A 13,299-nucleotide genomic window follows, 5' to 3' on the forward strand; every position below is an offset into this window, starting at 1 on the left:
AGTTTATTGATAGTATCTTTAAAAACTCGCATATTGTACATATAGAGCAGATCCCCACAAATCATGAGAAATAATAAAAAAAAGTGTTGAAATGCTAATGTTTGTAAATTTTCTGTTCGAAAAAGAAAATGGAAAACACTAGAGTAGTTCACTATCGATAAGTGAGAAAGTGAGATTTATCTTTGCAGTAATGAAGAGCGGAATAAAACGTGTGAAGAATTTTGATTCATGATACAAATGGATTGAAAACTGTATAGCAATTATAATAATGTGTGGAAGTATAATTCTCAACATTTCTCTCTATTATTTCATGTGTACGATTGATTATGGCCAAGTTTTGCAAATTTAACGCAGTGGCTGTAGGGTCACCAACAAAAAAAAAAAAAGATATTTGAACAAGCTTTGCTTCCTGTCAGATGTAGTTTTCAACAGTTTTAGTCTGCTGCTGAAGTTATTTCAATGTAACAGTAGCTATTTAAGCTTAATTAGTCGTAATGTACTGTGACCTGTTGATTTTATGGTATTCATATTCTACATATGTTCTGTGCTGTTTGCTAGTGTAATAACATGTCTTAAGACAGTTTTCAACATGTATGAAAACCTAATGGTTTTTGTCATAAACATCTATTTCAAACCATTTTCGCTGCAACATTGGAAATAAGCCATAAGATTTCCTCATCAAAACTATACTGTCTTAGGACAGTTGCCAAGTACTTTGAAAATGACACAATGAAAATGTGAGCATCTAAAAAGAAACTAGTGGCATTACATTAAATCTAAATACCTATAATTCCAACAGTTCCACTGTTCAAATACCCCAGAAAAGGCCAAACATTATTGTTGTAAAAGATGCCAGAATAAACTGCGATCTGGCTCATTACTGATGAGTGGGGCACAAACCGACAATCAAATAAGATATGGATGATTTTAGCAACAGCAAAGCACTTAACATTTCAAAATAATCTGATGGAAGCAAACTCTGTCAAACTCCATGTAAATCCGTAGCCTTTGTCATCAGTTACAATGGACCATTTCTTGGTGATACCACAGCAGCCAGCCAATTGTGAGCAAAATGTTTATTGCCCAACCCTATTATTTCCCTGCTATGGTAGAAACTTATGCAACCCACAGAAGTACAGAGGTTCTGTGGAAACATTCTGTACAAAGTTGATCATGTTCACACATGGTACTTGTCTGCAACAGAGAATGTGATATTAAAGTAAGCAGATTCTGAAACAACTATTCAATGAGTAAGAGTGATGTGATATTTAATTTGCTTATTAAACCTTTACAGTCAGATCACACTTTCAAGGCAATAAAGATGTGATGATGTTGTGCTATGAGCATTTTCTTGGCTGTCGTGCATCACGTGCGTTCGCAATTCCCAGCAAACCGACATTAACAACAATAAACCTTTCACTGTGTGAATGACTAATGTACTGTCACACATTGACATGTGGTAAAGGCTGGTAGGATTTTTAAAGCAGCAGGAAAACATCTGAATTACCACCAATGACTCCAGATCAGAATATAGGCACAGATTCTGTTAAAATGTGAGCAAGCTATTTGTGAGATGTTTAAACGAATTTGAACAAGTTTAGATAGTAATCTACCTTAGGATTAATTTCTGCCTTTTAATCTACACCTTTCAGCAACTGTTTAACCATTTTTGCACAAAATCGTTACTATTTCCCAAGTAAAGAAAACAAAACGTTAGCAGTTGAGCGTTTTGGAATACACACTATATGAGCTGAAGAGTGGCGAGAGTACTGCCCAGCAGAGACTGAGGAAGGGGAACAATGCTTTGCTCTAAGCATGTGCTCAACTGCTTTTCCTCACATGCGTTCTAATGGTTTGGACGACTAAGTGTATGTGCAAACTTCCCACTTCTCTTATACGAGTAAACTTGCTTGGTGTATACAGCCAATCTTCTCTGGATAGTCAGCTTCTGGAATCTGTGTAAACTTCTCCGAAGAACGATGCTAGTTACAGGAACCTTAGACACTCTCACCATTTGTGAAATAATTCGGTACTCGAAGAATACTTTTCAATAACTATTTATATATTTGAGCTTCATAAGGACAAAATTCACACATAAACATTTAACTTCTCTTAACTCATATCGTCTCACATTAGAAACAGATTTAAGTCCATTTACAAAAGAGCTGGTTTAAAAACCATGTCTCTACTACAAACATATTGTAAAATATGTCTTGCCTCCAGCAAGTCCAAGGTAAGAGTTTTTTCACAATTCAGAATCTGTTATTCTTAAGTTCCTTGATTCTTTAATGTGCTTTCACTAAGACTTCCATGGATCGCCCGACACGTACTTATCGGTGCCGTTCAACCGCCGCGTCGACCTTTTGCTCATGAGTGATTTCACACCTGCACACACACAGGTGACGTGCAGTAAGCAGAGTTCCTTTCTCCCACTCACACCTAAAATATCGTGTGTTTGAGATGGTGGAAGGCAGAGTAGTTCTAGAATTTACACGGAAATTCTCGAAACACTACAGTGCTCAGCCATTGTTATGTTCAATCTGCGTTAAGTAATATCTGTATATAAAAGTACATTTATCTGCCCTGTTTATATGAAATTGATTGAAATCTTCTCTATGAAACTCACTCCGAGCTTAAGGTCTTGAAAATCATTTAGAATTGACACCAGCCACAAACTCGGCAAGCATGAAGCAATCAATGTAAAAGCTACAATATATTAATAAATAGCAATCTCTTAAAATCCCCTCATATTCCCCACACAATGCCAGTCCCCAATCAAACTGAAATTCCCCACAAATTGGCTACGCTGAGGATTTCCGAAGTGACACACCAGGTGTCATCTGTAACAGAGCTGCAGCCGATATGATATGACAGAACTGTCTCTGCAAGTGACAGACGTTAACTATAAAGTAGTTTTAAATGGACCATAGGAAATGTCTTCATCAGATGTTCAGCAATTTATTTATAACTTTTGCTATTGATTAGGTATTACCTATGGTGTCACATTATTAGCCCATGTGCCACAGATACTTTGTTTTTCCTTCATTTTCGAGTAGTTTGTATCACTACCTTGACTACCTTGTTTCCTTTCAATAAACAAAAAAAAATTATAGAAGACTGACTTATTATGTTAATGAGAAGGAAGCAAAAGGCTGAGCTTTAATAACCTTATGAAAGACCCTCGTCCTACCAGACCAAATACCCTTTGTGTGTGTGTGTGTGTGTGTGTGTGTGTGTGTGTGTGTGTGTGTGTGTGTGTGTGTGTGTTAGTTGCCTTACTGTTAGATCTGTCATTTCAGAAACACGAACACCGAGTGAAAGAACGTAAACCAAACTTAAAACAACATGAACTTATTTCCCTGTCCATGAAATAATGAGTAAAAGCTTAATTAAATGGATTAAAATTTATATTATCTTAAAACTTTTTTTACTGGAAGTGGATATTCGTTGGAATATTATATACTTAAATGGTAATGATGATATTTTTCTTGTTCCCTTGTCAGGTTTGGCATGTCATAGTTTGTGGTTTGAAGTAAATTCCTTATATTTTGATAAAATTAAAAATTATTTCCATGGTATTAATGAATAAATCACTGTGCTATAGATCAATGGTTTGAGCTAACTGTCTGTACCTTCTTTGCAGCTGCTTGTGGTGGTACCACAAAACCGGTTACCTCTGTCAGAAGTATTGAAACATCCATGGATTCTTAAAAATGTGTTTACTCAAAAGAATGTAAAATAAGATGTGCACTGTAAGTGCGACAAATGGGACACACCAATCAGTTCTTTTGAACAGTACAGACCAGATATTGATTGGATGTGTGGCACTGAACCTGTAATGAATTACTGTGATGAGCAGAAAATTCCTGTTTATGTGATTTATTGATTATGTACTGAATAACTTTGAAATTTTTGTCATTGTTGTTAATATTTTATATTTTACTACTATATAATTTTAATTTTGTGATGATGTATGTATGTTTCCATGTACTTAATGAGTCTTCTATTTTCTGGATTACCTTCCTATGTAAAGATTTTAACTTTCATACTAATGTTTTTTTTTATATTTGTATTCATGTATGCACATAGATGTAAGATATCGATGAAATGTATATTTTGTTACAAGTATTTATTGAATTGTGAGTATGCAAATGCTGGTTTTAACTTCCTGACTATTTCAATTCAGTGCATTAAAAAACCTAGCTTTTTGCTGGAAGACAAATAACTTAATTCTTAAACCCTTGCTGCCCCCCTCCCCAATTTTTTTTTTTCTCTCTCTCCTGCTAAACTTCTGAAAGTGTTTCCTTAATTTATGGTGAATTTAATGGAAGTTGGAAAAAGATGAAAAATTTCATGGTGCAAAAATAGTCCTGAAATTCACATTGGACAGATTCCATCATTGCCTCCCCCCCCCTCCCTCCCTGTATCTACAGACTATTGCGTGAAAAATTTATTTTGTATTATGGTCTCCTAGACAATGTTACTGGAATGTGGGATCTTCATGCCAGATTTAAAGGCAAAAAGAAGGTAAAAAAGTGTGCTGGAGAGTAAAAAGAGCAACAAAGTTTAAATAATCCAGTAAATGTAACATGCCTCTGGATTTGACATATTTTTATTATATAATTTTTTGTGTGTATTTGCCTCATATTTGACTCGCAGATTCATATACATGCTGTAAGACTGGTATTGTTAGAAACAAATCTAGGGCATAGGCATCATTTGCGAGTGGTTCTTGATCACAAAGTGCTCGGTATGATTAGATACATAACACACAGAAGTGGTATCATTAGTTTCTATCAGCTAATTTTGTGTTGAAAGTTGACACTGAAGGTATGTGCAAATCATCAGGGGTGTAGGCAGCAACTTAACCCAGACAGAAAATTGAGTAACAGGCACTATTGAAATGTGAAAAATCTCTTGGTTATTGAAGAAGAAGAACAGTGACTTTGGAAAGTTTTCCCTTGTCTTTATTGAGATAGCTCTGGAACAGATGGTTAAATCTCTCAAATTATCAAACTCATTTGACATGAGACACTTCTACAGGAATCATTAGACCTTCACAATTGGTTGCTATGTGTGAACTCAACAGCCTGATTGCTCCCTAATAAAAACACCGCATAATTTACTTTATTTTATCAAAGGTGTTTTATCTTGCAGTCACCTAACATTGGAATTGCAGAAAGGATGGCTGCTGTAGGAATACGAAGATCAAAAGTATCGCAAATAAACAGGGACTACAAAAAATGAGACTTTGTTAAACTTTAGTTCCCCCAATTGCCTTAGCATACGGAGGTTCATTTCAGTATTCTCGCTTTTGGACCTTGCCGTACTTACTGCCAGTAATGTGATCATAATACCCTATTTGCAAAGGGTGGGCAAAATGTCAACTTAGGAGCTGAATGTTTGGGACCACCAGTTCATGAGAATTATTCTCAATTGTACAATTCAGAAAGGCTGTTGCTTCATTTCTACAAGTAAAAAATTAAGTCAGTAACTAAAGTTCTCTAGGCTCACTGCTTACGCTGAATTTGAGAAAGTACCTTGAGCGCAACTATTTCTAAGATTTATACTATTTGCCACAACCCTGAAGAAAACTGTTTCCATAGTCAGTGTTGTAGAATTCAGCATACAGTTCAAATATACTTGCCTGGATAGCACAGTCAATAAGTGAATCGCCTATAAAAGGCAAAGGTTGGTCCAAGTCTGCCAAATGGTTTTCATCTGTTAAGAAATTTTCAGATGCGTGTATTAGGTCTCTCTTCTAAGAGTTGTCATGTGTATTTTCTCTAGTGTTTTAGCAGATACATGCAATTTCGTTTTTGCAGTGTTTATCTACTGATCATGACTTTCACGTAACACCCAGCGTCAACGGAAAGTAGCAGTTTGTTTCCCCATCACAAGTAAAATGTTCCTTAAAGTGGAATTTCTTACCCATTCAATAGAGCACTCCCAAATTAGTCTAGTGTGATATTTGGTTTTGAATTATGTATTAACAGGGACAGTAAAACATAATACAACTATTAATTACCACATCTACGTTTCCCTACTTAGCTCGTATCATGTGCTGCTCTGGCCCATGCTATCTGCTACTGCCACACAGCAGTCCTTTTGTCACTACTAGAGTATTGGATTTTCTGGATAATTTACTGTCCTTGCTAATACATATCACTAAATCGATATTGCATTAGACTAATTTGGGTTCACTCTACTGAATGTGCATACAAATTTCACTTTAAAAATAATTTTGTTCTTATCTGACAGAGGGCATTGCATGGAATGTGACAATCAGTATTGTTTGCACCTACGCCATCTACATGCTGCAAAAATGAAATTGGAAATATCTGTAGAAACACCAGATAAAATGTGCCTAGTGACTAACAATAGACCCACGTATATTTAACTCAAAACAATGGAAACTACAGGTTGTTGTTTAATATAGTAAAATAACTTAGCCGTAGGCTACTTTGAAAACTCTTGTTCCTGTAACCCTGTATTACCAATGACATCAGAGTATAGTGCAAAACAAGAGAAGACCATTAGGTGTCAAGGGACACAGATGATACCTTGCCCAAGAACCATTTGTGCAACTAATCCATTGAGAAAGTATCAAGCAACATCTAGTTAAATCACTTTAGAAGCTGTACTGAGAAATTCTAACCAAAGTCTGTACAGTATCAAAATATAAGTACTCTAAAGAATGAATATTCTCCTATAGTGACCATATGGGCCTATAGGACCAGCCCAGTTGGCATATGTGTGCAGAGGCTGGTGATCCACCACTCATGAGCACAGCTCTTCAGTGTAAGGAAAGATCTGAAAATATCAGTATTGTTTATCACTGACATTTAGTGTAGTGCACAGTCATTTTGCAGCTAAGTTGTTAAGCCATGCATGGTCGTGCATCTTGCTTCCATCTGCAGTTAGTTTCCTCCATTTGCTGTGATCATCAAGGAGTTGCTCCCACTTGTTACTGTCAATATTAAAAGTGCACATATCACACTTAACGCAATCCCCAAAGTGTAGTGGAGGTATTCCATGAGGTCTCTTTGCTCCTGCTGTTTCACTGAGTAATGTGCACCATACGATGCAGCTGTCCTAACCACTGCAGGTGATGTTGCTTGAGTGTGGCAGTGATAATCTGTTGTTTTGCAGTTTCCTGAACCATATCATTTGTCACAAGATACTTCCGTGATATTCCCAAGATGCTCCGTAAGCACCGCAGGGGAAAGGCATTGAGCTTTTATTGCTGTTTGGCATACGACGTCAAAGTCTCAGCTCCATACAGGAGAGTACTCGGCACACATGATTGATACACAAGTAGTTTTGTTAACAATGTAAGGTGTTTGTTGTCCCATGCTCATGTGCGGAACTTTCCGAAAGTACTGGCAGCCTTTCCTATTCTTGCATTTATCTCGTCATCCAGGGAGAGATCTTCTGTCATTATTGAACCAAGATAGCAGAATTTATCGACTATCTTCAACAAGGAGCCGTCCAGTTTGATGACAGGCGGATCTGTGTAGCCTTGTGCCATGACAACAGTCTTCTTTACTTTTATAGTCATGGAGAAGAGCTTGCATGCAGTAGAGAACTTATCTACAAGCTCTTGCAGATCGTCTTGAGTATGCGCTACAAATGCAGCATTGTCAGCAAATAAAAGGCTATTTCCAAGCAAGTCTTCACGGAAGTGCTAGGATCTGAGTAGAGGAATGTTGTAGAGCTACCCATCAGCTCTGGTATACAGATGAATACCCAGGTTAGTTTCACAACTTCGAGGAAGCCTGAGAAAAAATATTGAACAGAATGGGAATCAATATGCATCCTTGATGAAACCCTCTTTTCACAGCATATGAGTCAGATGTGATTCCGTCGAAGACCACAGCACCTTCCATATCCTTGTGAAAAGCCTTGATTAAGAGCTTTGGAGGACACACTATCTTCAAAAGTACTGCTTACAGTCCTTCTCTGCTGACTCTGTCGAAAGCCTTGTTTAGGTCGATAAAGGCAATGAACAGAGGAGTTTTTTTGCTTACAGCACTTTTCCTGAATTTGCCGGAATTTGATCATATAAACTGTAGATCATTGGGGACAAAACCCACATTGTTCCTCGGGGTATATGCGACCCAACGACCTTCTTATGTCTGACCAACACCACATGGGCAAATGTTATTCCAGGTATATTCAGAAGTAAGATTCCACGGTGACACCTTTACCTGTATAGAAATAACAATATTGGCAACACGCATGTCTTGTGTCACAGTACCCTCAGCCCAGCATTTCAGTAAGAGGTTGAAAAGCAGCGAAAAAACTGGCTTAAGTTTTACAATTTCTGTGGAGATGTTGTCTTTGTCAAGGCACTTCCCACATTTGACCTGTGTGATTGCTCTTTGAAGCTCCTCCATAGCAGGTGTGGCATCCTAGTCGTGGTAAAATGTCATCTAAGGAATTTCATTCATTGCAATTGGACTAATGTTGATGGGATGTGAGTAGAGGCTGGAGTAATGTTTTACCCAATGGTGCAATTGATGATTATGATCTGTGATGACTTTTCCATCTGTTTCCTTGAGTGGCACGCTCTTCTTTGGAATGGGTCCAATCGCCCGTTTGATGCCAGAGTACACATCACCAATGTCGCCAGCATTGAAACGCTCCCATATGCCAGTGCAAAGTGTTCAAATACCCCAGAAAAGGCCAAACATTATTGTTGTAAAAGATGCCAGAATAAACTGCGATCTGGCTCATTACTGATGAGTTGAGGGGCATGAAAGGGAAGCAGTGGTTGGGAAGGGAGTGAGACAGGGTTGTAGCCTATCCCTGATGTTATTCAATCTATATATTGAGCAAGCAGTAAAGAAACCAAAAGAAAAATTTGGAGTAGGAATTAAAATCCATGGAGAAAAAATAAAAACTTTGAGGTTTGCCAGTGAGATTGTAATTCTGTCAGAGACAGCAAAGAATCTGGAAGAGCAGGTGAACGGACTGGACAGTGTCTTAAAAGGAGGATATAAGATGAACATCAACAAAAGCAGAATGAGGATAATGGAATGTAGTTGAAGTAAATCAGGTGATGCTGAGGGAATTAGATTAGGAAATGAGGCACTTAAAGTAGTAAACGAGGTTTGCTATTTGGGGAGCAAAATAACATGATGGTCGAAGTAGAGAGGATATAAAATTTAGACTGGCAATGGCAAGAAAAGTGTTCCTGAAGAAGAGAAGTTTGTTAACATCGAGTATAGATTTAAGTGTCAGGAAGTCTTTTCTGAAAGTATTTGTATGGAGTGTAGCCATGTGTGGAAGTGAAACATGGATGATAAATAGTTTAGACAAGAAGAGAATAGAAGTTTTCGAAATGTGGTGCTACAGAAGAATGCTGAAGATTAAATGGGTTGATCATGTAATTAATGACCAGGTACTGTACAGAATTGGCCAGATGAGGAATTTGTGGCACAACTTGACTAGAAGAAGGGATGCGTTGGTAGGACGTGTTCTGAGGCATCAAGGGATCACCAGTTTAGTATTGGAGGGCAGCATGGAGGGTAAAAATCGTAGAGGGAGGCCAAGAGATGAGTACACTAAGCAGATTCAGAAGGCTGTTGGTTGCAATAGGTACCTGGAGATGAAGAAGCTTGTGCAGGATAAAGTAGCACGGAGAGCTGCATCAAACCAGTCTCTGGACTGAAGACCACAACAACAACAAAAACAACAGTGATTGTGCACAGTTATAGGTTGCAGTCAATCTGTGAAACATCGATTCTAGATCGAGCTAGAGACCACCCGTCAAAATTTTTAAAATATTGTAAACATAGAGCGAAAATATGCATCGTCACTAGTTTTTAATTAAAATATGTAATAACCAGTGAAAAGGAGCCAAATATGCAAATGCATGTAGTCCGGTCTGTAATGATGATGCATCAAAGTGGATTTGAGGACACTGTCAAAACGGCATTGGAGTTAATACAAAAATGATTCAAATACACACTCATAAGTCAGTGCTACAGTGGAACTAAACAGACTTTAAGGGTGGAGTTGGCTGGTGCTACAGGTTAACGAAGAGTCATGGGCCTAGCATGTGAACCGAAATATCTAAGAAAATGCCCAAGAGAACAAAGAGAAAATATTATCTTTCCATCACTTTATTATTCAACATTGAAAGGAAACCAGTGTGGAACTAAGCCAAATAACAAATATGGATGAAAATCCTCAGATATTTGAGGTGCTGAGTAACATAACTATGGCTATGAAAGGTGCTACAACTGTAACTACAAAAAAGTAGTTGACCCGAAAAAATGCACTACACTGTTGTCCTTTCATGTTGTGCTGACAGTACTAAACTTAATCCAATGATTATTTTCAAGCACAGAACAATGTGAAAATCTTCTGAAATATCGTCAGGTGTTGTTCACATACATGACAAGGGTTGGCTTGACGAGGCTGATATGAAATTATGGCTTAACAGAGAGTGGGAGAGGAGGAGAGGAACTTTATTGAAGAAGAGTTCTCTTGTGCTAGATTAGTTTAGTAGTCATTTGAAAAATACTGTGAAAGAGAAATTATTACAGGGAAATACAGAGCTTGCTGATATTCCGGGAGGATATGTTTCATGATTGTAAGCCGTTGATGTCTCAACAAATAAACCATTTAAAGTGTGTATGATAGAGGAATGTAACAAATGGATGGTGGATAAAACACAGTGTGAATTCACATCAAAGGTAGTTTTAAAATGACTTGCAATCAAATGAGTGTGTCATTGAATAAAACAGTTGTCCCAGAGTGAGGGAAGATATTATTGTTAAATTTTTCAAGAAGTACAGCATAAGGAATGCTCTTGATGGCAGTGAAGACTATCTCACATGTCAAGAGGACAATGGTAACGACGAAGAGGAAGAAGAAGAAGAAAGTTCAGATGATGATTTTCAATGTCAGTTCGGTTTTATAAACTACAATTTTTTTAGTCTAGCTTTGCAATCTAATAATAATAATTGTAAAAATGCTATCTTTTAAAAAAAACTGCTTAAAAATTATGGTGCATCATCTTGTCCATAAAATACTGTACTACCACCTTATCCCACTTCCTACTTAGTGACTCTGTCAACTGTGAATATGTGCAAATTCGTCTCCAAACTCGAATGTGCTTACTACTTTGTGATGATATAGCCATTGTACACATCACCAGGCACTGTGCCGGCCGGTGTGGCGGAGCGGTTCTAGGCACTTCAGTCTGGAACCGCGCGACCGCTATGGTCACAGGTTCGAATCCTGCCTCGGGCATGGATGTGTGTGATGTCCTTAGGTTAGTTAGGTTTAAGTAGTTCTGAGTTCTAGGGGACTGATGACCTCAGATGTTAAGTTCCATAGTGCTCAGAGCGATTTGAACCAGGCACTGTACCTATATCAACAGAAACCACTGTCAGGAACTCAATGCAGGAACAGTGCGGACAATGTGTGAGTCCAACTGTAAAAACTGGGTGCACAAGTAATACTTTTACATTACCACCAGCCAACAGTGGCATGCTGCCACATCAGAATGGCAGCATATGATGAACTTGTTAACTGACTTAAATCGAGTGAACTCCACAGACTCCTTTGAGTGCTTTTTCGACTCTAATCATCTCTGTAAGGTCAAGTTTGCACAATGTATTGCAACATTCACACTTTGCCATGCAGCAACTACCTATACAGTTGGCAGCCATGTTCCTTGCACTCTTCACAGTTATGGAGCGACCACTGGTAAATTGACATGTTCGGGTGGTGCTCAGCTCTACCACTTTTCGATGCCACTGAGCCTTTGGTTCACGACCTTTGAGTGCATTTTTCGGACATCTTATGTTTTTGATGAACAATCGAAATACATGCATCTGATCAGCCAGCTGGTGTGCCATTTGGAACTAATTTACAATATTATCAAGTTGGCTCTGGTGGTGAATGGATACAAGATGTCCAAGGTGGTGCTGTTACATAGACAAACCCATATGCCAGAAAGCAGCTTCAGGAGGTCATGTGCGAGATCAAATTGGATGATAGTTCATAGTCACATCTCTAGCAGTGCCTCCACACCTCAACCGATACAGCTCTCATATTGGAAATCATGCTGTGGGCCCTGTGGTTGATCAAGCTGTTGACAGACCTATAGCTCACCATGGCCACGAATGAGACAGAGCTGATCAGACTGCACTTGGCTATGGCTGACAGAATGTTCACTGTCATTCATCATAGGCAAAAAGTAACTGTGTTCCAAGATTAGACACAGTGACATGCACAGGGTACCACGTGCTGCACAAACGCAGCCTCCTGGACATGTATGGCCACACTCATGGCAGACTGCAGCACTACTCGATACCTGTGTAGCAATGCGCACCAGCGCCAGAAGCTACACATGGCAACAGTGTCACGCACCTGCTGGTATCATACACAATTGGGTGGTGATGCAAGCAAATGTTGGCACCATTTTGGGTACTCAAACTCTGCAATTGTGTTGCCATACATGCTCTGGCCCATGGCACCTTATCAAGTCGCTTACAACCCAACACACACAGACTCCCAACTCAGCTGTTGCTCATGGATGTCTTTTTGTCTAGAACAAAGCATCGAAGCAATATCTACTAACCAACACAGGCTCTGATGTTAACTCGCTTCCATGCCCCTCCGCTCCAACTATCGAGACTACAACTGGCCTCGGGCTGCCAACAACTCCAACATTAGTGCATACAGCGCTGTCACATGCACTCCAGTGTCCATGGACCTTCCTGGCTATCGATGTGATAGAACAAGTCATTACAATCGACTTTTTACAACAGCACCAGGTCTCCCCCAATGTCAGACAGTCCATGGCCATTCGCCACATCTTGGGAGAATAAATGCAAGCTAACTCCCTCTCTTCCATGCCTCCACAATTGGCACCCAACGCCCCAACCCTTTGATTGCACCATCCATGACATTCTCCACAGTTGTGTTAAATTTCCAGAGGGCATTCTCCACACACACATCAATGCTATACTGCTTGCAACACGCAGACGCAATCACCCCATACAGAAAATGATGAGCTTTGACGTTGCATCACTGCAATGACCCTAGCAGCAGCACATGAGCAGCTGCTCACAGCAGACAGCAAACAGCTGGACATGACCCCATCTCTCTCATGCAGGTGGCCCCCTCCAGAACACACCACACCACACAACACCAACACACATGTTGCCAGCTGCTGACAACCATCCCAATGTTAGTAAACTGTAGTGCATAGTGTCTGTTAAGAGCACTCCAGGCTCTTCTTCCTCACATATACAAGCATGTGCATGTGCTGTTCAT

General features: G+C 39.0%; 1 protein-coding gene across 1 annotated transcript in view; it reads left to right on the top strand.

The window, feature by feature from the left end:
• The window catches only part of LOC126259873 (aurora kinase A-A-like), a 55,766-nt gene extending 51,675 nt beyond the window's left edge, over positions 1-4,091 (top strand). Inside the window, exon 6 of the mRNA XM_049956933.1 lies at positions 3,644-4,091. Coding sequence (XP_049812890.1) covers positions 3,644-3,742 — 99 coding nt within the window. The 3' untranslated portion in view covers positions 3,743-4,091. The remainder of the gene's footprint in view (positions 1-3,643) is intronic.
• Positions 4,092-13,299: the final 9,208 nt, after the last annotated feature.

The sequence above is a fragment of the Schistocerca nitens genome, chromosome 5, assembly GCF_023898315.1.
Source record: "Schistocerca nitens isolate TAMUIC-IGC-003100 chromosome 5, iqSchNite1.1, whole genome shotgun sequence".
Lineage (NCBI taxonomy): Eukaryota > Metazoa > Arthropoda > Insecta > Orthoptera > Acrididae > Schistocerca > Schistocerca nitens.